This window comes from Paramormyrops kingsleyae, chromosome 19 (genome assembly GCF_048594095.1).
Source record: "Paramormyrops kingsleyae isolate MSU_618 chromosome 19, PKINGS_0.4, whole genome shotgun sequence".
NCBI lineage: Eukaryota > Metazoa > Chordata > Actinopteri > Osteoglossiformes > Mormyridae > Paramormyrops > Paramormyrops kingsleyae.
In genome coordinates, this window is record NC_132815.1 from 12350406 (window position 1) to 12376502 (window position 26097).

Here is a 26097-nt window from a genome sequence, read left to right on the forward strand (position 1 = left end):
AGATGGCGAATCATTTAATCATACCAATTTGTGGCCTGAGTCCGCACTGCAGGTAAGCAAAACACTAAGCGATCGACACAGTGATGTAAATTGAGAGCGTCACTGTTCTGTTGTTTTCAGGGATTCCGGGTAGCACCTTTCAATATGAGCAAAGAAGGTTTATCTTTAAGTTTCCAAAGGCCTCTGACATCCACATCAAGGAAAAACTATGAATATATATATAAATCGTTTATTTGTGGGATTTATCCAATCAAAATAAACTTCCTGCTCCGTCAATTAAAATACAGACCATTGCAATCTTGGCAAGTAAATGGGGGTTAATAAATGAAACTCCCCATCTGTTACATGGCATTGTCAGAAAAGCAGCTGACTTTAAAAATGCACAAGAGCAGAGGAACAATATACAGTAATCTGGAGGTGCTGTAGTTATGCTGGGGTTTAGTGGTGGATTTATAGATATAATAGTGATGATGCAAACATGTTTTATTCAATTATTAAACAAAAGCAAATGATATCGCCTTGACACAAACAAAATCAGACAATATTTTACACACAAAAAGCAAAACTCAGCAAATTGCCTGTAACAAGAACAGAATTTGCACAGTCATCATTATACGGATCATTATACGGATTTGGTAGCTGATGATTTCAACCATCTCAGGCATTCAGCTGAGTTAGACATGTAGCCAGGGAAGTTTCTGGAATGCCCCAGGCAAGAAAAAAAAGTGTATTATCTTACACATCATATCTTTCAGTCATTTCTGGGTTTTGGTGAACTTTTAGCATCCGAGTTCATTCAAGTCTCTGGAACCAAGCCATTGTTTTCAGTTCCAACGTTTCCTCAATCAATCTTTACAAAAGTACATTTCCCTTACATTTGGTCAGCATGAGCTCTTTAGATAATTCACTACATTTTACGTTGAGACACATTTCCGAGTTGCTAGCGAACATTTTACAGATTCACCTGGTAATCTCTGCATAATGGTTTCTATAGTTTTAATTTTGACGGAGGGGGAAATTGCCTTGCACAAATAACTTTCTTTTGTACTTAAGGAGAGCAGGAACACATACATTTGCGGTTTTACTTCCTCTTAAACAGTTGCATGCTCCTTGCCTGGAAAGCTGTACTGCTTCTCTAGTACGTCACTTTAGGCAAAATAAAAATAAATGTAACTGATGGTCTGGCAGTGGGAGGGATACGTGATACTGATGATACCCAGTTCACAGATCCTGCAGCTGAATTACTAGCAAAGCACTTGCTTGTGCGATGGAGGGAATGTGCAAAAAATGTTGACATTAAAATCGACAAGCAGAGACAGAGAATCTGACTGAAAATGGAAGCTGTGAAATTTGTTGCCCGCGGATTCTCACATCTTGACGTGCAGATATTATTTAGTCAACCCACTGCTCGGGATAATTGTTAAATGCAGCTTGAGGTAGGTCAAAGATTTGCACCATTTTCTCGTAACACAGCCTCTTTTTGAACTTTTAATGCTTTTTCCCTGCTACGGTTTATATTCCTATTGTGTCCCAATATTATGCCCTTTGGTCTAGAAAAAAAATGTACAAACATGTCAAATAAAGAAAAATGTGTTATATTTGGTCTTTTCTGTGTGCAGTCACTCATTTTGGTCTCAGTAAGCCAACCCCCCTCCAAAAAAAAATTGTATGTAGTAAATTTAAGAATGATAAATGATATTGAACTTTGCAACAGGAGAGAAATGATGACGATGGGGATGAACCTCCTTATAAACGTACACACTCCCTGGTACAGATACGCAGACACACTGAGAAAGGCCATCTGATTAGTGGAATGACTCTGGTCACGTGCGTTTGGTGAAGGAGAACAGTCAAGTCTCACACTCCTCCTGCCTTGCCGGCTTCTGGTATCCGTCGTTGGCGTGTCTCTCGTTGCCCATGTCATAATTGCCCTCATCTTTATTCTTCAGCCGATGCACCATGAAAGATATCAAGGTAATTGCCAGTGCAAAAGCCACCAAGCACCCAGCAGTGACCCCTGCAAAGGAAAAGCAAAAGCCAGCAGGAATAAAGCTGTAAAAACTCACTTTTCGTAGCTGAAGCGGCACGTACTCAGTACATGTAATCAGCGAATGTCACACGGGACAAATGGAGAATACATATTGTGGGGTCAATACTTATCATTACAAATAATACACTGTACAAATACAGCACTTATATAATTAAATAAATCATCAGTTTTCACTGCATTTCATTCACTTCAAAGCAAAGATGTTTACAATAGTTTTTCTTACTAAAACAGTGTGAAAAGACTGTCCAAGTGGCCACGTTCTGGGATTGGCCCAAACAAGTCACATGACCTGTGTGTAGGAGAACTGAAAACCCCATCCTGACCTACCACAAGTATAAATGAACAGGAACATCCCAGGGTACAGGTCTGTAGCCAAACTCCCTGTCTCCAAACATATATATAAAACAAAACTAAACTGAATCTAAACTAAACTAAAAAAGCGTCAAAATCCAACGTTTGGTGCATCTCTCAGTCTCCTTCTATTAAGCTCAGCTACTCCAAATTTAAAAGAAGTGACTTCGCGAGCTTGCCCAGTGAAGAGGAACCCTTCCCCACACTGGCACTGGGCTCCCTGTCACAGTCAAATAAAATCCAGCTGTGCCTGGAAACGCAGCTCATGAGTACGAATTCCCACCTGTAAGAACTTCGGTTCTCTCCAGAAGACCATGGCTCTTCGCCAGGCTGTCGAAAGACGAGTCTCTCGTCTCCGTCATCTTTGGTGGTTCAAAGTTAAAGTCGTCCTGAGACATGAACAGAAGTGTCCAACTCAGGCAGTTAAAAACAATCCTACGTGTAAGACACGTAGACCTTCCTGGTGCAACATGTGCCAGAAATTAAAATGAAAACAGTCTTCCTGGCTTTACATATTAGAGCAACAGTAATTGTGTTTTTTATCAAATAGGTTATGAATTAAGGTGGAAGAGTGAAATCAATACATCACTAAAATGTGAATTAATATTTCATTGAAAAAAACAGCAATGGCTAAGACTAACACTACGAATATGTAAATGACTCCATACAGTTTTTTCCCGTGTGTCGTTAATCCAGACACGTGGGATGAACTCATCTTCAGACATGCTGTCAGCACTCGTCTGTGTTGTAAGGGATATGGAAACTGGACCTTCCCCGGAATAACGTTCGTCCCCAGAGCCTTCAAGGTCCTGCAGGGTCTCCTTGTCTTCAGGTGTAGACCTGGTGGCCACTGGCTTCTTTAAATCGTCTTTCTCAGCCGATTTGTGCCTCGCGTGCGGGGGGGCGCTTTGCCCGGGGGGGCTGGCCGACACACTGGTGCTTGGCATTTGTGGTTCAAAAGGCAGCTCTGCAGATACATTCACACCAACGACGGCTACTTCAATAAAAACAAAACAGACATGTTAAATAGCTACATGTTTTTTTGCCAGGACATTTATTTCGCAATTAATACGTTTTCAAAGAAATCTAACTTAAGTTAATTTAGCTGAATCATTCATACATAGGGTGACCAGATAACCCATGTCAGGGAGGACACTTTGAACAGTCAGAAAAAAAAGAGTACTAATTTGCTAACTTGTACACTTAAGGGACTATGAGGAACATTTTTGCACCATTGGGATACATCAATGTTGTTTGTACCTTGGGGATGTTCCTCGGAGTCTGTTTCTGTACCTTAAATTAGATTAAAAGGTACATTTACCTATAGCTTGGGTACAACTGGCAGACCCTTGAGGGTACAGCCTCAGTGACAAGCAAAAGTACAAATTGGTAATCTCTTTTCTGATGGTGTACTTCAGGTTTTACAAACTACTTTAAAACTGAAAGACTCCTGTGCTTGGCTAAATAGTTCAGCTCATCTTGTGCTTTGACTGGTTTGTTTCCTTGATTGAAAGACTCATCCAGCTGTTTCACATTGACATTAGTGGCACATGCATGATTATAGGAGACTGACCAATCAGCACACAGCAAGAACTCAGTGCTAAAGTGAAATGCAGGTCCTTGTAATTGAAATGGTGCTTTACAATTCCTGTCCTAACTCAAAGTGTCCTCCCTGACATGGATTGTATGATCACCCTAGTAAGACACTGCTGTGGAAATGTACTTTGTATGAGAAAATATCCACACAATGATGAATTGGAAACAGGAACCTTCCTTTCAGTTCTGCGATGTCAACTATGCAGATTTACTCACAAAAACTCTCCGAACATTGTACACAATGGAAAAAAGAAGTGCCCCTATACCCTCAGGACTTCATGTTTAATGCAGAAGGGTGGTGGTGGGGGGGCTTTAACATGGTTATGTAAAGAATGCACTCAGCAGAAAAGCACAAACGCTTCCCAAAAATCATGGTAACAACTGGTTCTGCTTGCTACTGCTTGCACGTATAAACAAAAAGATTCCTGGGTGAAACCTTGCATAACTCAGATAAAATCAAATGGGTAGTTAGTTTGCATCTGATACACCTTGCTGGTTTTTTTTTAATGAAATGGAATCCTACTTTTGGCTCACCTTCCGTGCTATTGTCCTCTATCCATTCCTGTAAGCCGGAAAATTCCATGTCATCACCTGACCCTTCCATGTCCTCCAGAAGCAAGGAACCCTGCCATAGTAGAACAAGGGGAGAACATGCAGACGGTCAACCAAAGCATACTGGTGGGCGCCGTTCTTCTTGTCAAGGTTCCATTCTGTTAACTTAATGGTGCCCTTAATCCATTAAATTCCAGAAAACAACACACCTAGCTCTTATTTTACCTCCAGACAAAAATTAATCAAGGGGAACAACTTCTGCCATACCTTCAGGAATAAAGAACAGGCACTGATTATTACCTGTCTAGATTAAAACATTGCTTATTTGATTAATTTCATAGTTAAAATGTGACTGTTAACCAAAATAGGATCAAATGAACTTGGTGTCTGTCAGGGTAAAACTCTTAGCTTCTTCATACATGAATGGATGCAGCCTAAACGAGGCTAATCTCTCGGTGCAGACCTTTCGGAGGTCAAGTCCAGGAATTAAAAACCCAGACCAACATTTTGTTTCAACCAAAAAATTGAGTACTCTATGACTGTGACTCTTTCTAATCAACTGGTTGGTTGAAACAAAATCCTGGTTTGGATTTTTACTTTCTGGACCTGAAATGTCCACCTCGGGTCAAGTCAGGAATCCAGCTCAACCATCACTCACTTACGGGTCATTCTTAGATACCAAGTCGGCGCAGGATATATTTCAAGTAGAACGACCCTGGACTTTCCATGGCTAACCTGCTGGGAACGACACCACAACCAAGCAGGTTGCTTCAGAGGTTATTTTTAATTGCTCTTTTGGGATTCTCCCACTCCCAGCCGGAATGCTTTCCCTGACTTTTTTTTCGGAGGCATTGAATTGGCCTCGCTTTTGATTACCATAAATTGTAACGCTTTTTTCCACCTACTGATGTGCCAGACCTATTTGGATGGTTGTATCTTTACAATTTCATAACAGGATCTTCCTACAGCAAAGAATCTCATACTAAACAAAGTTCATTCCTGAAGAGACTGAGATGTATGTATTATTTTGCATTTCAGCTATGAAAGACAGCTAAATGGCTATATCTCCCCAAAAACAGTGCTGAGATGTTCACAATGACCAAACCTTTTGATTTATAAGGGCCAGCAGTGATGCGATGCGCAGAGGTGGAACAGGCACCAGAAATTATCACAGATTACACAGGGAAAAAGGTGATACCTCTACTGAAATGAAATGAAATGAAATGAAATTAAGTTGCATGCCATGCAGCAAATAAGAAAGCATTCTCAGGAGAATGGATGTTGCAAGATTGCATAACATTTAAATGGCCTCATTGACATGGCAAGAACCAAACGATCAGTGATAAAGACACAGATGAGCCTTTGTCTTCCAGTGAATCTGTTTATCACAGCATGGATTTTATATTCAAATAAACCACAAACAGTCATGCTGCTGTGGAGAATGTGATCAGAAGGCCCACAGAACAGGGCGCATACGTCATTAAGAACAACCTTCACTGTTCCTCAGTGACATTCAGGAAAACTGTTAGATTTTTTTTTTTTTTAAATGTTGCGACACATAATTTCTGTTGCAATAAAATAAAAAGAAAATGTAGTGCCAAAAGAGATATTATCACCAGACTTAATTATCAGTGTCAACTCCTGTAAGCCAATCACACAACAGCACAGTCCCTTAGGTGAGCTCAGCCCATCCACTGATTGGCTGTATAACTCTGTAAATAAAGGCTGTGAATACCCTCCCCTTAACACTGCATGTGCTGCCCTATATTTACCGTATCTTGGGGTCGACTATCTCACGATTATAAGTAATCCCTGCCAGTTGGTTTATGATACTGTCATAAGTTTACCATGGGTATTCTACGACACATTTTTATTTAATTGAAACTTTAATGACAAGCAATAGGTCTTAGTTTTTAGTTTTCACTATATTGGTGTTTTCAGAGGTGCAGCGACAGGACAGGCAGGCCTGGGGCCCCGAGCTGGGAGGGGGCCCTCAAGGGCAGCCGATTACATCACGTGTGTGTGAATGTGTGGTGTGAATGGGTGAATGTGAGGCATAACTGTAAAGCGCTTTGGTACTTGTAAGAGTAGTAAAAAGCGCTATATAAATGCAGTCCATTTTACCATTACGTTGCAACGACAAATCTGCTCTATTTGCCTTATCTGATTTTCACAAAAGTGAAAATAAAGGTTATATGTTTATTACATTCCCTTTGTTGATATTATTAATTTACACTTCACAGTAAAATACAGGTACTACATTTTTCCATGCTGGGGGAGGGGCAGCTGGAGGGGCCCATGGAGATTTTTTTGTTCCTAGCAGCCCCCCTGCCAACACATATTCTAATATATATTCTCATATATTCCAGTTCAGCTCTTTCATTAGCCTCCATAACTGCTTATTCATGTGGCTTTTGCTTAAAGCTTAGCCTGGATCTTCTCCCAGGAAGCCAAGGACATGGAATATCACTCCACCCAAGGACACCCTTTATGGAATATCACTCCACCCAAGGACACCCTTTATGGAATATCACTCCACCCAAGGACACCCTTTATGGAATATCACTCCACCCAAGGACACCCTTTATGGAATATCACTCCATCCAAGGACACCCTTTATGGAATATCACTCCATCCAAGGACACCCTTTATGGAATATCACTCCACCCAAGGACACCCTTTATGGAATATCACTCCACCCAAGGACACCCTTTATGGAATATCACTCCACCCAAGGACACCCTTTATGGAATATCACTCCACCCAAGGACACCCTTTATGGAATATCACTCCACCCAAGGACACCCTTTATGGAATATCACTCCACCCAAGGACACCCTTTATGGAATATCACTCCACCCAAGGACACCCTTTATGGAATATCACTCCACCCAAGGACACCCTTTATGGAATATCACTCCACCCAAGGACACCCTTTATGGAATATCACTCCACCCAAGGACACCCTTTATGGAATATCACTCCACCCAAGGACACCCTTTATGGAATATCACTCCACCCAAGGACACCCTTTATGGAATATCACTCCACCCAAGGACACCCTTTATGGAATATCACTCCACCCAAGGGCACCCTTTATGGAATATCACTCTACCCAAGGACACCCTTTATGGAATATCACTCCACCCAAGGACACCCTTTATGGAATATCACTCCACCCAAGGACACCCTTTATGGAATATCACTCCACCCAAGGACACCCTTTATGGAATATCACTCCACCCAAGGACACCCTTTATGGAATATCACTCCACCCAAGGACACCCTTTATGGAATATCACTCCACCCAAGGACACCCTTTATGGAATACCACTCCACCCAAGGACACCCTTTATGGAATACCACTCCACCCAAGGACACCCTTTATGGAATACCACTCCACCCAAGGACACCCTTTATGGAATATCACTCCACCCAAGGACACCCTTTATGGAATACCACTCCATCCCACACTATGGACAAACGACGGAGCTGAAAACTCACCAAAAATGCTTGTGGACTGTGAGACTAAATCAAAACACCTGCAAAACACCTGCACAAACATGCAAACCCCATGCACACATAAGCTGTGATGCAACTGAAACTATCAGTGCCACAGTAGTAGCAAGTGAACCACCGCCACTACATAATTATTTTATCCAAGGCTTTTATCCTTAGTGTCACACCCCCCCCAAGAAACACTTCAGAGTTTATTTTAATTCCCCCTCCGGCAGGGACCTTGATTCTAGTATAGGTCTATGTGAACACAAACTCATTCACATACATTTCTGCACTGAGACGCAAGCTCCCCCTCCTGATTTTGTACAAATTACCAACAAATTATCTTTGATCTGTGGTGGCAGAGAAGACAAAAAGTCTGTCCAAAATGCCACTGGGAATAATTAATTATTAAATTTAAATATCAACACCTTTGGTTTCCTCATTAATAAAATTTTTTACACATTTAAAGTTCGATGCATGGTTATCTTTAAATCTGACAGTTGAATAATTCAGAGATCGTAATCTACACCATGCAAATCTGACATTCAATTTTTTTTTACACCATTTTAATTTAATGTTTATAATTAACCTTTAAGCACAGTCCAGGTGTAATCTGATACTAGATAAGTAGTTACAGAAGATGGAAATTGGATGAATAGCCAGTGTATCTATTTTCATCGTCCATCTAGCTGAAATAATGCAGACTGGAAAGCAATTATGGTTGCATTCATTTACAATCATGTGGAGATTTATATACATACATACAAACAAAGAAATAAAACGTCACGAGTCCTGCGTTTCCAATATACATCCCGGCCAGTATTTCGTTAAAAGGCCAAGATACTTCACTCACCAGCGCTTTCAAGAGCCACAAATTAAAATGGAAACTTTAATGTGGTTAAGTAGCCAGGGGAAATATGATACAAACAGTGGAATGAGTAAATCGAACAATGACTCCCATTCAACAGCTACATGTCATATAAACTGAAAACTATCAAATGACAAATGATATACGTCTGACAGATCTTACGCTCGTTCGCTCATTTTTTAATGCTGATTATAAAACACTAAGGCACACTACTGCAACCTAGGAGTCTAAGTGAGGTGAGATAGGCAAATAAAACACATTTTGAAGAATATCCAGGGGGGATAAGCTTTGTCTCTGTGGGGAAGGGGTCTCATCTTCTCTCCTTTTATGCTCATATATACCACAGCTTTGCAGTCAACGTTGTAAGCAAGGAAAGTTACTGAATATGAATGTGAAAACATAGACGCTCCCTCCTGGCTAGACTCCGCTGCTGCTGAAAGGTCACTTATACGTCCCGAAATATCAAGTTCATCCCTGCAAGCATGCATTCCTCCACCGACACATTCCACACCGTAGTAGAGCAGTTTACAAACCTCAACCAGGTGGACAGATGATTTCCCCCACAAGTGCATTAAAATTTTACATAAATCTGCGCCCAGAAATAAAAATCTTTCATGTGATATTAATACGGAATATTAAATAATTAAGACCAGATACCAATATACAATATAGCTTCTTATTTCTGCTGCCATCTCTCATGCCTTAAAAACTCCAACCCTAATTCCTTACATGTTTTTCAACCAAAGGAATAATAATAATAATTATAATAATAACAACAACAGATGTGTTATCTGTGATGAAGCTCTATCCTCTGAAATTACATTGGGCAACAACAAAACGCATTAGAAGGTATTTATCACCTTAGAAGCATCTCCAATATGAGAGCAAAATTAGGACAGAGAAATGCATTTATGTATTTGCTATAGAGCCCCCTCCGTGTTGCGTTTTCAGTCGCTCATCAATACTCAGCTTAACTGTTTGGAAAAACCATCCATCGATCCATTTTCCACCTACTGTACTCAGGGTCATGGTGCTAGTTACTATTCCAATTATTATTATTATTATTATTATTATTATTATTAGGGTTTATGATGGCCCAGTGGTTGTTTCAAACCACCTGGCTATAAAACAGCCAAATACAATCACTTCCTTATAAATCATACACTGACGAGTTTACACCACGACTGCAAACAACAAAGTGTAATAATCAATGAACGGACTTAAATGGAACTGTGTTTAATAGGAATGTGTGGAAGTTAGGGACCCCCAAATTAACTTTCCTTTTAGTATTTAAAAATGGCATCAATTAAGACAATTAAATAATTGTGCGACTACTTGTCTTACAATATTAACGGTAATAATATTTTAATGTGCTAAACCATACTCACCGAAAATGCAACAGGGGAACGTAATCCTAGGTACAATAGTAAGACGAAAACGCCTTGCATCCTATTTTGGTCTTGTTTATTGTCTGTTTAGAAATTCCACGGTTGGGTATTGTGTGACCGTTGTGAGCGCTTATAGCCAAATAAACTAATTGTGATTGTTCCTTCCAGCAGTTTCAAAGAGTGCAAGTCGGTCGGCAATGGTCGCTCTATCAAAATGTTCTGCTAAAGTCAGCCCGCCCCCATTGTGCAAGGTGAGTCGACGAGACCCACCCTAAAATCAAAAAATTCGGCATTTCCGCCTCCACCTACAAGCCAAAAGAATTTAAAAATTCTTTTCCCTTTGTAACTTCATCTGAAGCATTCACACTGACATCAAATAAGGAAGCTCTTAGCAAACGATGGGAAACCATACAAGTGGTTTCTTTGAAGCATTAATACTACAACGGTAATCAAAGGAAAAACTGAAAGATCATTGACAGACGTAGTACAAATGTAACGTATCATCTTACAATGTAAAATGTAATGTATCGATAACCTGCGTTGGTAAAAGTTAGAATAAATGTAGAAATTAACAAATTCAATAACACTGTATAATTTGCAATGGATAAAAGACATATTATCAATTCAATATTGTGTTATAATGCTAAATATATTATGAATCTAGATGAGTTAATTTCTTCTAATGCCTAAAGGGGGTATTATTGGTTTTATAATTGGCAAAGTTGACGATCCCTTCCTTAGTTGGGGACGGGGAGGATCGTAAAAGGGCGTCATTTTCATTCGGATTTTAACTGAGGATCTCGTCAAGAAGTAAAGGTGATGGCCATGTTTTTTCCAGATTGGACCCCATCCATCCATCCATCCATCCATCCATCCATCCATCCATCCATTCGCTTATCATGGTAAAAACCGTCTTTGCTAATAAAAATTTCTTGTCATTTTAGCTCCTTGTTAAACTTATTGTACCTCGGTTAATTATTCACTACATAAAATGGCTGCAGAGAGAAGCAATGTCTAAAGACATACAGGACAAGATTTCCTTTAAGAGTGCCCTTTCAATTTTGGGACGATAGCTCCACCTAGTGACTATATCTCTACAATTCAACACAGTTATTCAAGACAGTTTAATTATATGACCGATAACGAGGTCTCCCATGTTACACGGCCCATTGAAAATATTTAACTAGAATATTTTGTATATACATACTGTATTACCGACGCTCCACCTTGCCAGTGGAAATCAATGTGCCCCTATTGACGCAAACAGAAGCCTCGTTGTCATAAATCCCACCCACAATCTCAAATTTAATATACTCATAGTCAAATATAGGTCTAGTGATATGATTGAAGTATAATCATTTAATTACACTGGAATCCTTTTATAATAATTAATTTAAATAAATCTATTAGAGGTGAGCTCGTACAACAAACTATAGATATAAAGGTCCAATGAACTGGATGTAAAGATTAAACATTACAATTAAAACACGTTTCTGAAACGCAAACGGTATGAAAACAACAATATATAAGCTTATGAAAATAATTATTTGTTTGTAATTAGGTCTTTCAGAGTTTGAAGCAGTTGTTCAGTAAATATTTATTGTGTGCGATTATAAATCCAGTTTTAGGCCCCCAAGCCAGTGAATAGCATATGGTTTAGGCTAAACAAGGCTTAAAGAAACCTCGTACCAGCATTAAGTTAAAAACAAATAATATCGAATGCCACGAAGGCCTGTTCAACTTATTAGACAATTTTCTACCACTGAATCATACAGGTAGGCCTATAGCTTAATTAGGCCTATATTAGAACACATTTCATATCGATGTGAAAGTATCGATGTAAGTACAACTCAGAAATCAGAACTTACGTGACTGATTTGGTGGAGCGTAACACGTAACAATATCTTTCATGAATGTTTATTTTATTTTGCATGCTAGCCTATAATTAAGATTTAAAGTAATGTTCACGGCCATTCTCGAGGAAAATGAAAATTGTTCCTTAAAAATCTAAGCCTACATTAATCAGCAGGCTAATGTTTTTTAAGATCAAAGACGTGTTTGATTTGAATGCTTTTAAAATATAAATGCCGGCAATTTAATTAAAACACACTATATTCGTCTGAGTAAAGTCTTTGATGTGCTGAGGTTCTCTGGATTTTGTGGATTGGTCTTTCGCGTAAAGCCTATATATATGTACTGTGAAACCGAAACTCACGTAGAGCCTAGTTTTCATTTCTACTTATTTATCCTTACGTTGCAAATATTACTTGTTTTATGCTCTTTCAGTTATAAAACTGGATAGGGGAACCGCTTTTAAATCTTAAGAAAACTTTGTTATTTAGGCGTAATATATTCCATATCTGGTTCCTTGATGCCGCTGTATATCTTTATGTAAGGTAACATTAAGTAATCATCAATCTATATACCCAGGCGTTTATCCTGGAGACGATCGAGGTGAAAGTTACGATGTGGCAGTTCTGGGCTATTGGATTATCGTAGGAAAAAGATTTTAACCTCTGAAACTCTTGATACTTTATTTGCTAAGCAAGGAGCGGGCGGTACTTTACGTATGCTGGAGTCCATAACGACACGACCACCCTAAGTCACGTTCTGCCTTCCCTTTTCAACATAAATTTAATAAGGAACAGAAAAGAAAAAACACCGATCTTTTAATATTGTAATGTTTCGTAGCCCATCCGAAAGAATTTATCTAGTATTTTACATTCCGACAGTTGTGTTATTCTATTTGAAAAATCTGGATTATCGTGAATACAAACATACTGCCTTAGTCTGCCACGCTGCGTTACCAGTAAAAACAATGCACCCCCTTTGACTGAGGCAGAAACCTCGTGGCAGTAAACCACACCCTGTACTTGTAAAACCCGCCCCATTTCTTTGCGTGAAACATACTGACCCAATCAGCTCTCTTTTTTAGGAATAATGACATCATCACCCTCTTTCCGATTGGGCAGCTATATTAAGAAAGCGGCTTCGCGCTTAATAAATGGAAACTCATGGGTCTGGGTTATAAACAGAAGGGAACTTGAGAATAAAGCGTTGACTGTTGTGTGGTAACTCTTTGGCAAGAAACACCGCCTCGCTGTGCCGTTAGATCCCGGCGGCAAGGAAGACATTTTATTGAATAGCGATTGTATTCTTTCTTTGTTGTTGTTTTATTTATTTCGTCTTCCTGGTGCTGAGGCAATGGCTGCAATCCGTAAGAAACTTGTGGTTGTCGGAGATGGTGCATGTGGCAAAACCTGTTTGCTGATCGTCTTCAGTAAAGATGAGTTTCCTGAAGTCTACGTGCCTACGGTATTTGAAACTTACGTGGCAGACATCGAGGTGGACGGCAAGCAAGTACAGCTGGCTCTTTGGGATACAGCCGGTCAAGAGGACTACGACCGCCTGCGCCCTCTATCTTACCCGGACACCGATGTCATCTTGATGTGCTTCTCCGTGGACAGTCCGGACTCGCTGGAAAACGTCCCCGAAAAGTGGGTGCCGGAGGTGAAGCACTTTTGCCCCAACGTGCCAATCATTTTGGTCGCTAACAAGAAGGAGTTGCGCAATGACGAGGCGATCAGGAACGACCTGTCTAAGCTGAAGCAGGAGCCGGTTAAACCGGAGGACGGGAGAGCCATGGCCGCTCGCATCGGGGCGTACGACTACCTGGAGTGCTCCGCAAAAACCAAGGATGGAGTACGTGAGGTGTTCGAGACCGCCACCCGAGCCGCCCTGCAGAAGAGACCCAAGACGATCGGCGGGTGTATGAAATGCTGCCGGCTGTTCTGAACTTATGCATCAACAAAAATACTGACAAAACTTCAAAAATCAATCAAAGAGTCTAAAAGGCTCACCGCGTCTCGTCAGCATTGTAGAAGAAAGCGAGGCTGTCTACTTGCTTCTGGCAGGCATGGGAATGGTGACGAGAAGATGAAGGATCGGGATCGGCGCCCTGCATCGTTTAACCTCGGAGTGGATAAAATGCCGACTTTGTCATTAAGCACTGATGTAAGCTTCCGCAGTGTAGGCCGATCAGACCTACCACAGTGAAGTGCGTCTGTGTGGAATATCGTGCAATACGGATCGGGTTTACTGACCTTTACTAGTTTATTGATGTTTTAAATATATGATGAATTTTGCAGGAAAAAACGGATAGTCTTAATGTTACCTTTCAAGTGTGGCTGAGCCATGTGTATTAAAATGTGGGAGTGTATAAGTGGCCTTTTGAATAAGGGAGAAATTAACGACAACGTTTGGTATCCCGGTGGGCTGAATGTTGGTTTTGGTTAAAGGTGTTGCCTCATGAATCTGTACACAAGGTCTTAGTGCTTCTACAATGTGCATAGGCATTAGTATTGAAATAATATTACCAATTCTGAACTATGAATTGTGTAAAGTCGTAAACGGCTCTCTTCCTTAAGAATGGTGCCATTTGAGCCTGCATGTTTGCACTGTATGGAAAGTTTGGTTTAATTACTTGCTCAAACACATTTGAATACTTCTGTGTAAAGAATGTGTTTATTACTCTTTCCCAGAGATTAGGAATTGTTTTGTCATTGTATGATATTTCTTAACAGGTTACGTTCATAAACCTTTGCTCCAAAATACAGCTAAGAATGAATTGAAGTACAGTGAGGCACAACATTTCAAGAGATACAGAATTGTGTATACAACTTTTCTAAATTAAAAAGTAAATTATTAAAATCACTGGAATTCTTTGTTTCATCCCTTTTTAATAAAGTTTGAATATTTGATATATTTATCAGCTGCATGTTAACAAATGTTTTGTTTTCCTCTTCATTCACTGAGTAATGCAACAAGTGGTAGTGAAAGTGGTTTCTCTGATGGACTGGAATCCTGTCCTGGGTTGTTCCCTGTTTCAGGTAAGTTTCAGGTTCACTGTGACCCTGTACTAGGTGAGAGTTTTGGAAGTTGGTTGCATAAATAATTTAACCAAAAAGAATATGGGTTTGTCCTCTTACACAACTGGGCAGCTGTGTGCGATCACATGGCTTTTGGGCCACTGGAAAAAATATTGACTCTGAGTCATAGTTAATGGAATCGGTTCCTTAAAATGTGGAAAATAAATATTCAAGAAATTAGACTATGAGACAACTGTATTTATTGTGATTCCCACAAAAGATGCTGTCTACAAAATCAACACTTAACTGCACGCTGTCTGTTAAACCAGATCATACATACATAAACTAAACAGCTGAATCCATGTGGTCCACTGAGCTTCTGGTGCATGCTGGGAAATGTTTCAATATGCCCTGGTCTTTGTTTTCTATACAATTTTAATCACATACTTAACACAGATCATCTCTGGAGAGAAAAACTTCTCCCCAAATCATTTCAAAGCTAGTTCTGATCAGTCAACACACAGTTCAATCAACAGAAAAAATGTACGCCCAGTATCCTGTCTATGGTAAGAAAACAATCCTTCATTTGGTTAGAGGAATTCTGTCAACCTCTCTACCTACTGTGTGTGCATAATGTGTGAAACTGGAGTTGTTTTTTTTCCAGTTCAGTGTGCTAAATACGAAAGCATCTTAAATGCCGTAAACATTACGAGAGAAGATATCTGACAGTTCCATATTGACAGAACATATCCAAAAACACATTACTCTGTTCTGCTGGACAATAAATGGTATCTAAAGGGCCATTAACAGAATTTGGATGTCGCTTTTATCTTTGTAGGTGTTTAGGAAATTTCATTTGTAGGGAAAACTGATAGAATATCCATTAAGTTTCTGTTTCCTGATTGTGATATAACCCAGATCACATAATTTATTAGTGTGTTCCCTGAAAATGAAATGTGACTTATACAAAGAACATATTTAGAAAATAAGGAAGTGGAATTTGTGATGTCATGGTTGCAACCGGCCTTTCCACCTGATTGCAACAACAATAGAGGAAGTTGTGTTGTCAGATAAAATGTAACCATTATGATGTCACAAGTTCATTTTATTGGATTTTCGAGTTGGGGCTTCAAATCCTGCCTAATCCCTACATGTTCTCATGTTGTATGGGTCTGCTCCAAGTACTCTGGTTCCTGTCCACCATGGGCATAAATTACTGGGGGATAGGAGGTTTGTAATCCCCCCTATAATGAAAACCGGCTAATACAACCCCCCCCCCCAATAATCATGTCTCCCCCTAAATGTTCAAACCAAAGATACGCTTTTGCCATCCACAGTCTATGAGCATGTGATCAAGAAAATTGGCATCTCAAAATGTGACTGTGTATGTATGTTATGCAACATACTGCATCCTCTGGCCCCGCCCAGACAAAAGTGAAGAGCTGAGTCAAAACTGACCACAGTGTGCAAATGTGTGCCCTGTGATGGACTGGCATCCCCTTATGGGAATGGCTGCAGTTTCTCTTGACCCAGATTGGACAGACAGTTATGGAAGATGGATGGATTATTGTGTCATCTTCATTTTTTCCATGCTTTCAGCTACTTTTCCATGCAGGGAGGCTGCAAGTTTATCCCAGGCAGCTAAGGGCACATGGCTGGAATATTCCCTGGATGGGATGCCAATCGATTGCAGGCATTTAGTGTTTATTTCACATCTGTCAAAATCATACGACTAGCTAAAATGTTTCCAGCTGTTAAAAATTAGCATTTACTTGGGAAATAAAAAAAACAGCCAAGCATGTTGCTGGATGAGGTTAGACAGCAACACACAAGGTCTCCTTGACTGCTCACCTTCCCCGTAGCATAACAGGCTATGTAGACGCTTTGTTGATTAGTATGTCAATGTCCTGAGCCACTGCCTGTCCCACATTATTAGTGTTCTTACTGCCTGTGTTCACTGCATGTAGGCCTGAGTTTGCTCTGAGGCAGGTTATGATCTGAATATCATCTGCAATATTCCATTAATAACACTAATCATGGGGGATGAGACGATACTGGTGTCACTCATCTCTTAGGAAAACAAAAAACTTCTTTAAACCCCAAAACTTAATCTAATTCCTCCAACAACAACAAAAAAAATCTACGAACCAAATCCTGAATGTTAAAACTGGTCAATTGTTATAATTTTTGCGATTTAAAAAAGGGAATAATATGTACACATACTGTTGTTACTCCACAGAAGTTTGGATGAGTAGCACTGTGGTTCTACACCTGTAGGTTGTGGGTTCAAATCCAGGTCCTGGTTCTTTGTCTTCTAAGTGGTAAGCAGCTACCTATGCATGAATATGTTCAATTGCACCATATCACCCTCATTCAAATCAGCCATCCATCTTTAATAACTGCTTATTCACTGCAAGACTGCAGTGAAACTGGATGTTATGCCAAGAAGGCAGAATGGGATATCGGTCCGCTGCACACACAATGGGATATTTAGAGACCTGTTCCGCTCACTGCATGTTTTGGAACGGCAGAAGGAAATGGAAATACCTGGAGGAAGGCATTGCTAGCAATGAATGCAACACACATACATCCAGGTAGAACAGATGGTGTTAATCTATGGTGCTATATAATGTGTTCATTTGTGTCAAGGCAAATAGTTCCTGTAGGTGAGAGCAAGCTGGCCACAAAGTGCAGCCACCTGTTATGGTGCCCAGGAAGCTGGGGGTTAAGGGCCTTGCTCAAGGACCCACAAACATGGGGAGGGTGGGCTTGAACCACCAACCTTCTGATCACAGGCAGAGAGGCTTAGCCTGCTGAGCCAGACACTGCCCCTTTAAATTTCAAAAATACTTTATTTCACATTCTTACCTCTTGAACAATTAATAAAAGAATATGTTTTGAAACAAAACTGATACGTTTTTAAAATGATCATGGTAAACACATATTCATATGAACATGTGTCACAGATTGCACACTTGCACAATAGATATGCTTCTCCAAACACCACTAAGAGTTAAATCTTTATGAAACCACTGCAAATCCTCACGAGCATGAATGTATAACCACTGCAGCAATGGAGGGGACCTCCTCGGTACTTACCAAGCAGTGAACAGAACATGTTCCTTCCCCAAAACAGAAAGGGAAATACACAGAGGCTTTGGCGCGACATGCATTCCCAAGTGGCTGAAATGAAATTTACACTCACTGAAAAATTTATATAGGACACAGCACTGGGGTATTAATATCAGAGAAAATTATTATTATTGAGCTGTTAACAGAACTGTGCACAGCACTGGTAAGCTAGTACAGTAGGTCACCTCTTATGAAATCCCCACGGAATGGAGATATGATCATTTCACATCTTTCACAAGAACCATTACATTTTCACTCAGAGAATAGCTGATTATTAATAGAATAGAATCACATGGCAACTACTATGATATGTAAATGAGCACCAAATTAATAACATCATAATGACTCGGCTGAATGCTTTGCTCCTGTCAAACTATAATATCTTTGCCATTGTCTAGCAGAAGTCTATATTAATTGATTGGAGAAAACACGTATATTTAAAATAAGCATATCGGGGGGTGGGGGGGGTAGCACTGTTAAGTCACACTGGGTTTAGGTCTTGCCTCTGCTCTGTGTGCGGAGTTTGTGTTTTCGGCCTGTGCTATGTGTGGATTTCCTCTGGGAGCTCTGTTTTCCTACAGAAGTCCGCAGGCCTGCAGTTAGGCTAATTGGAGTCTTTACATTGCCCATTGTGTACAGTTGTGTATGGGAGTTAGGATGCTGTGCCTACGATTGGAAGGCCACTGGTTGAAATCCCTGGGTGAGAGGAGTGGTTTTTGCTGTTGGGGGCCTGAGTAAAGCCCCAACTGCTCCAGTGACTTGGTGGCCCTTCATTCTCAAATGGTGATTTTCCACTGCCACCATAGAGCTCAGCCATATCCAAGCCATACAGCTCACTGGCGGCTTTCCATTGTGAACTATGCAAGCTGTGACCAAGTTGACAGGGCCCTGCGTGCTAACAGGCTGAAAGTGTGTCCAAAACGAGCTGGTTGCATCACCACCATCTGATCGAGATGCCGGTGTCCTGCGCTCTCTTCAAATCTGGACCTTGATTCCAAATCCAGGCTTTGTTTTCAGTCCTCCCAGGTAGTTAGTTTAATAATTACTGATTCTGATTGGTCAGAAGCTTCACACCTGGCTGACAGGTAAAGGAAGGCTGGAAAACCAGCAGTGCTCGGACCTCGGGGACCGTGATTTGAATAACCCTGCGATATATTATTCATTATTAGTAGTATCACACATCGTAATCAATTGATGCATTTCTCCCTAACTCTGAAAATTTACAACATCCTACTTAAAAAGTATTACAGAACAACTAAATGGAATAGATTCGTAACATAATCGTTTGATGCTTGCATAACACGGCGATTCTCACAGATGTGCTACAAAATTCGCCCATAGTTAATCATGATGTACACCGTGTGAACGGTAAATAAGCGTCTCTTCAGCCCTTACCGAGCCGACCCTTCTGCAGTGGAAAACCGACGCGAGCTGGAACCGCACTGTAACTAGTCTGTCTAGGCAGTACGGCTCGGGTACGGCTCGGGTACGGCTCGGGTACGGCTCGGTTTCTGTATGCCGGTGGAAAGGTGATTCCTTTGGATCAAAGTTTCTGCTAAACAAATAAAATGTAAATATCTGTAATAGACTGGCATGGCATCCAGAATGTTCCTATGCTGTGTGGTCTAAGCCACCCAAGACCCCGCTGATGATAGATGATTATACATTTAGTGTGCGTTCATTAATGCGACTGCAGCAGGCTGATGAAACTGGACAACTGCTATGGAACAAGTACACAGACTTTCTCCATCCAATGAAAAATACAGGAATCTATTCAGTCATCATACCCAGACGTGACACATTCATGGGAAGTACAACGCACAGCATGTTGACTTTGATAATGTGCCAGCAAGGGGCATGAAAGCATAGATCTGTAGTGTCTATGTGGATCTGCAGGAAAAAGGGGAAATAAAATTCATAGCGGCCTGAGATCGGGGCTGGGTGTGTGTGGACGGGGATGATTCTGCCAAAACCCAACAACCAGGTCTTACCAGACAGAAAACAGCCTGTCACAAAAGACAGGAATGGCCTGTTAGAGAACTGTGATTATAACCTTAGTCACACCAGGGATGAACTAACAAATACATATATTGACTTTGACTTTAACATATACAACAGTGTTTCCCAATCCGGTCCTCGCGGCCCCATAGGCAGTCCACAGGGAGGTGGGGGGGAGCAAAAACGTGGACCGGCTGTGGGTCCCCAAGGACTGGACTGGGAAACACTGCTATACAGTAATAGAACACCGTACTGGATTACAAAATATCAGCTTCTGCAGTGGGTTTGCCGTGCGGTTTGATGGATGTGCCCGGAGAGCTCTAGTTCAGCATTATTTGTCAACAATATTGCAAGTATAAATCCTGGGTTCTGCCGCTATACTCTTGGGGAAAAGCACTTTGCTTACTATCTAGGCCAGGGGTGGGGAACCTGTTCCATGGAGATCCGGTGCAGGTTTTTGGGGTGACCTCTCAATCAGCCAATAATAAAACAGTGGTTCTCAACTCCAGTCCTGGAGACCCACTGTTATTGGCTGACTGAGAGGTCATCCCAAAAACCTGCACCCACACCGGCCCTCCGTGGATCAGGTTCCCCACCTCTGAACTAGGCCTAGGTGTCTTAAGAAAAGTCATCTTGGCAGAGAAAAACATGCAAAATCAGTTATAAACAAATCCTGAGAAATATTCATAATGCATATGGATTGAATATAGCTGTTATGTACATGGCTAGAATGTGTAGCCAGATATGAAAAGTGAAGGTCTTCAAAGGCTTTTAAAAAATCAATTCAACTGAAAGAAGGAATCTACCCCCTCTATTCCCCACTTGCCTTGCTTTTGTACTTCCTCAACAAAAATTGCTCATTTTTAAGTCATAGTTTGCTCATTTTACCAGCAGCCAGCTGGGCTTCATTACTGCAGAACAATTGACACAGTTAGACGTTCCCCTCCCAGAAAGGCCAGCCCTGCCCTTCCAGCCTAAACTGCCCTGCCCATCCAGCCTAAATTGCCCTGCCTCACCAAATCATCAGAAATTATTCAACACTAAGTCGTGGGTCATGGTGTGTGAATAGATGGAAGCAACATAAGAACTTTTATTGAAATATCTGATGAATAGGCTGAGCTTCCATCATCTAGGGGTATTATTAATCCAGCTGACAGTGCACTGCCTCCCTGGGGGGCCTGCACGTGATGTGTGTGGTTTCCAAAGCAAGAAACAGAATGAAATGTGTAAAGGCTGTATTCCTGCCTTTTAAAAGCAAACATCCCAGTTACTGGCATTTCTGCACATCACTTCAGTTTGCACATCAGGTCATTTACTGGGAGATTAATCTCTCATAAAAATAACAATAAAAATTGCGACAAATCTCCTGCCTAGAGCCAGACTGCTGGTTTGCGTAAGAGCAATGCATTTTAGCACCTCAGAATAAGTATGTGACGTATCAAGACTCCTGCTATATGTATATAGTGGTGTGATCACTTGTACACTATTGTCCAGACTTTTCCCGGAGCGATTCCTTACAATCATCCATAAAAACAAAATGGATGTTAAATATATCGCACGTGTAAACGTACAACAACGAGATTTGCTTCATTACTCGGTTTCTGCTTGACATTAATAGCGATGCGTGCGCAGCCAGCAATGTGTGAAAGGGAGGGAGGGGCCTGGCTGTCCAGAGGGGGAGGTATATAGCCAGGGCGATTGTGTTGATTCAGTCAACCTGGCCTTTGTTTTGTTAGCACTATAAATATATTTTTCTCTCTCGCCTCTCCTGTAAAGATCCCGATGACCGTCCACTCTCCCGTCATTATGAATTGTTTTCACTCACTCCCACGCCTAGATTGTATTTTTATTTTTTGTTATTATTGCCGTTTGACGTGACGAATGCTTTCCTGTCTCATACCGCACCGCTGGAAAGGGAATCCCCGTCTCATAATGCATGCCTTTACATACGTCCTCTTGTCACGTGATTTAGAAATGATTCACCGTCCTGACCTCAGTGGCTGTCACACGATGGAAAAGCAGGGCACAACAACCGGGGCAATTTAGTGATCAACACGTAGCCTAATTAATTAAAAAGGTTCCTAAAGCAACCAGCCAAAATTGTAATGTGGAAAAAGGAACAGATCGATCGGGAATACGGCAGTATCCAAAGTCACTGTACGGGGTTAATTGTGCAAAATAAATGCACAAAGAATATTGTCAGTAAACAAAGACAGATATCCTGAGTGAGGCCGGGACAACCTGGATGTGTGAACTATTAGACCCGTTTATAATTTAGACAAGTACTGTTACATTGTTTCTGCAAAGGCAGCCGCAGTGTAATATTCCACTTCTACCTTGATTTATTTGCATAGACTTACATACAACGATCTACTTCTTGTAGTAATAATTTTGCACATATCGCCATATCATCCTATAAGGTCAAATGAAACAATTTCCCGGTATTCACCTGTGGAATCAGGTAGCAAGGCTACCTAAATTATTCATTGATAGCCAGTTTAAACTACTTCATGCTTGTTACGCGGTTTAATGAGATTGCCGAGAGGTAATCAGCAGTCAGCACTGACCTCAAATGTCAGAGGACAATTCCACAGTTCCTGCAGAGTTGCCTCTGTGTTGGAAACATTGCGCCTAATATCCTTCTCAGGTGCGTGAGAAGAGTGGTTGCTAAGCAGAGGTGATTTATTTACTAACTAACATAACTCCATATTCATGGTTCTTCACTGAGCTATCTCCATTGTTCTGGTTGAAATACACCCTGTTGCACTAAAGTGTCACTATCTTGGCTCTCCCTTTTTACTGTAATTGTTTTGCTGCTCAATTAACACTCTTGCTTATTGTGTTTGTTGTTACATTGTAGACAGAAAAAACACTCCGCATCGGGGGTGTTGGGTTCATCACATGTAATCTGAAATAATCCAGTAATTCTGTCATTTCAAACTCAAAATTTATTACAAGGATAACAAGGAAAAAAACAAAAAGTACCGTTAGAAACACCATTACGTTGTATTTTGTTGCTTATGATGGAAAAACGATTTAATTTCCCCCAATCCCAATTGTTGCACCTAACCATAGTTGAAGTTATGTTACACCTTGTAGTGCGAGAGTGTCTCCTCTGCCTTGAGAGCTGTTTTTCCAGGGATACCTGCTCTGGAAAAGCAGCATGAAAGATGAACAGGTGAATTTAAGTTCTTTGCTTAATAATACAACAGCAACAGTGTCCGTCAACATGTGTGTGTATTAGAAGGGTGTGTATTACATGTATGACACAGCTTTTTTAGTAATATTGTAATATTTGGAGAACATGTAAAAAACAATTTAGGTTACTATCAAGTAAATAGGAAAAACAAGAAGGGCTGCAGGACATTCAGATGCAAGGTGATAAATGAATAGCTCAGCCACTATTGTTTTTGCATTTTTAATTGTACAAAAGATCACGCTGTCTCGACCCAGTTACCACCTAAATAGGAAAGGTGTGCCTTTCACTGTGTTGTCAGCAGCACTCTGACTGTGCTGTACGCCTTTCACTGTGTTGTCAGCAGCACTCTGACTGTGCTGTACGCCTTTCACTGTGTTGTCAGCAGAACTGTGACTGTGCTGTACGCCTTTCACTGTGTTGTCAGCAGAACTCCGACTGTGCTGTACGCCTTTCACTGTGTTGTCAGCACACTCTGACTGTGCTGTACGCCTTTCACTGTGTTGTCAGCAGAACTGTGACTGTGCTGTACGCCTTTCACTGTGTTGTCAGCAGAACTCTGACTGTGCTGTACGCCTTTCACTGTGTTGTCAGCAGAACTCCGACTGTGTTGTACGCCTTTCACTGTGTTGTCAGCACACTCTGACTGTGCTGTATGCCCTCCACCCTTGCTGCACACATACTGCCCTGGGTTTGCCTGAAGGACATCTGACTCCTCTTTGGCGTTTGACCTCTGGTGGCTACTGCCCACAGCCTCAGCATCTTCGGCTCTGGCAGGGATGTTGGAAATAGCGGGACGAGGGACATGCATCCCCCAGATAAATAAAGGGCGTTCCTTATTTTTTATTATGAATCTGCGCTTTACTAGGCCAATTCGCTGCGCACGCAAAGTGCGAGGACAAATACTGTATATACCTATATATAATAAAGATTGTCCTGAATCAGACAAAATCAGTTTATCATAAGAACCAGTTGTTTCTCTAGTTATGTTCAGTTGTGAAACCTCACTGTAAACACTGTTAGTCTTATTTTAAATGATGAAATCTTCATTATTTTTAAATGAACAATCTTTCTTACATTGCATCCTTTCATGAAAACTTGGTCCCCCCCTTTTGTCAAACTCCATGCCCCTTCTTGCAGCTGCCACTGTCCTCTGAGTCACATGACATGCTTCCTGATCAGTGCTGTCTTTGTAGGACAACTTAACTTTAAAAACATTTCAAAACATTAAGACATCTCAATGCACTTTCAAAACTGCAATTTTCTCATTTTAGAAATGCGGTTATACGTCACAGAAGGGAAGATTGCATGTTTCTTTTGATCTTGTAAATGGACAGAATGCCAGCTTTTAAACGGTCTGTTAAAACGGGTTTAGTGCGCCGCCACTATAAATTTGGATTAAGGTTTATAAACGTGTACAATGGAAGGCACGCATGGATTATACAGCGGGATTTTGGCAATAAACTTAGGACCTGCCTAAGGCCCGATCGATTTGAATGGTTAATCCTCAGTACTCTCATAAAAGCTATTACAAACTTTCTTTCTATCTTCTCCGCTTGTGAAGTTAATGTTGAATGAACCTTCCAGCTGTATGAAGCTTCTGTGCTCAGTACACTGCGCTATCAAAAAAAAAAAAACCCACTGAAACCGTTCCACTTGCAAAATACGTACCAAACAATCATGTTCTGCGCTTATAATAATCAAACTGCGTTCTCTTGTCGGCTCCTCGTTCCCAGTCGCGGGTACCTGTATGTATGGATGCGTCTCTATATTTTTAGCGTTAGTGATATATAATTACATCTAATCAGTTTATATTTAGATTATCGTAATTTTATGAATCGCAAATCCCCATATTCAGAGTGCCTGTACCTACCGCCGAAGTTTCACGAGCACAATCCTCCATTCTACATTTACGAATCCTAATTTATCTGATATTCAGGTTGTGTGTAATTACGAATTTCAATTTACACATTAACAACTTCAGCGCTGAATTTACGAATCATTATAGCTACGTGGGTAAAGTTACCTTGCCAGTAGCCGATGGGTTTTCACAAAAAAAATGTCACTGTTACCCATGAGCCCAATGGAGAGATGTGGGGACTGGGCTGAAAGCGGAATTAGATATACGTCGTAAATAATCGTACGTAAAAATTAATTGTAAATCCGAAATCAAAGTGAGATTTTTTTTTGTCATCTGTAGACCACTGGCAACGTAACTTTACCCACGTAACTAGTGATTTCCTCAGCGTAATAGCCTACTTAAGTTGCAAACTCAACTTGAATATCATAAACTCAGTACTATATTGTGATTTGTAATTATAAAATCAGAATTCTATTCGTGAAACTTAGGCGGCAGGCTCAGGCACACATTTTGCAACCCTGGATATGGGTTTGCGTTTCATAAAATTACTAGATCATCGTGACATTTAAGCACGATTACTTTAGAAGTAAATTCATCTATACCTACGCCTTGTCTGCTCTCCTAAAATGAGATTCTGTAAACCGAGAGTGCGACATATGCAGTGCGAACTAATGCGAATCTGTTGTCGTAAACGTCACAGTAGAAGTGTACTTTACAAAATCTTTTCTAACAGGTC

At 40.7% G+C, this 26097-nt stretch overlaps 2 protein-coding genes across 2 annotated transcripts; one reads left to right on the forward strand and one right to left on the reverse strand.

The window, feature by feature from the left end:
• Window positions 1–465: 465 nt before the first annotated feature.
• LOC111841268 (uncharacterized) lies at window positions 466–25537 on the reverse strand. The gene is made up of 5 exons (XM_072702700.1): window positions 25527–25537; window positions 4532–4622; window positions 3070–3398; window positions 2685–2790; window positions 466–2017 (listed from the first exon to the last, which is right to left on the reverse strand). Exons 2-5 carry the CDS (start codon window positions 4599–4601, stop codon window positions 1851–1853), a joined length of 672 nt encoding a protein of 223 aa, XP_072558801.1. The 5' UTR covers window positions 4602–4622; window positions 25527–25537; the 3' UTR covers window positions 466–1850.
• On the forward strand, window positions 13149–15019 carry LOC111841257 (rho-related GTP-binding protein RhoB-like). The gene has a single exon (XM_023806864.2). It carries the CDS (start codon window positions 13511–13513, stop codon window positions 14099–14101), a length of 591 nt encoding a protein of 196 aa, XP_023662632.1. The 5' UTR covers window positions 13149–13510; the 3' UTR covers window positions 14102–15019.
• Window positions 25538–26097: the final 560 nt, after the last annotated feature.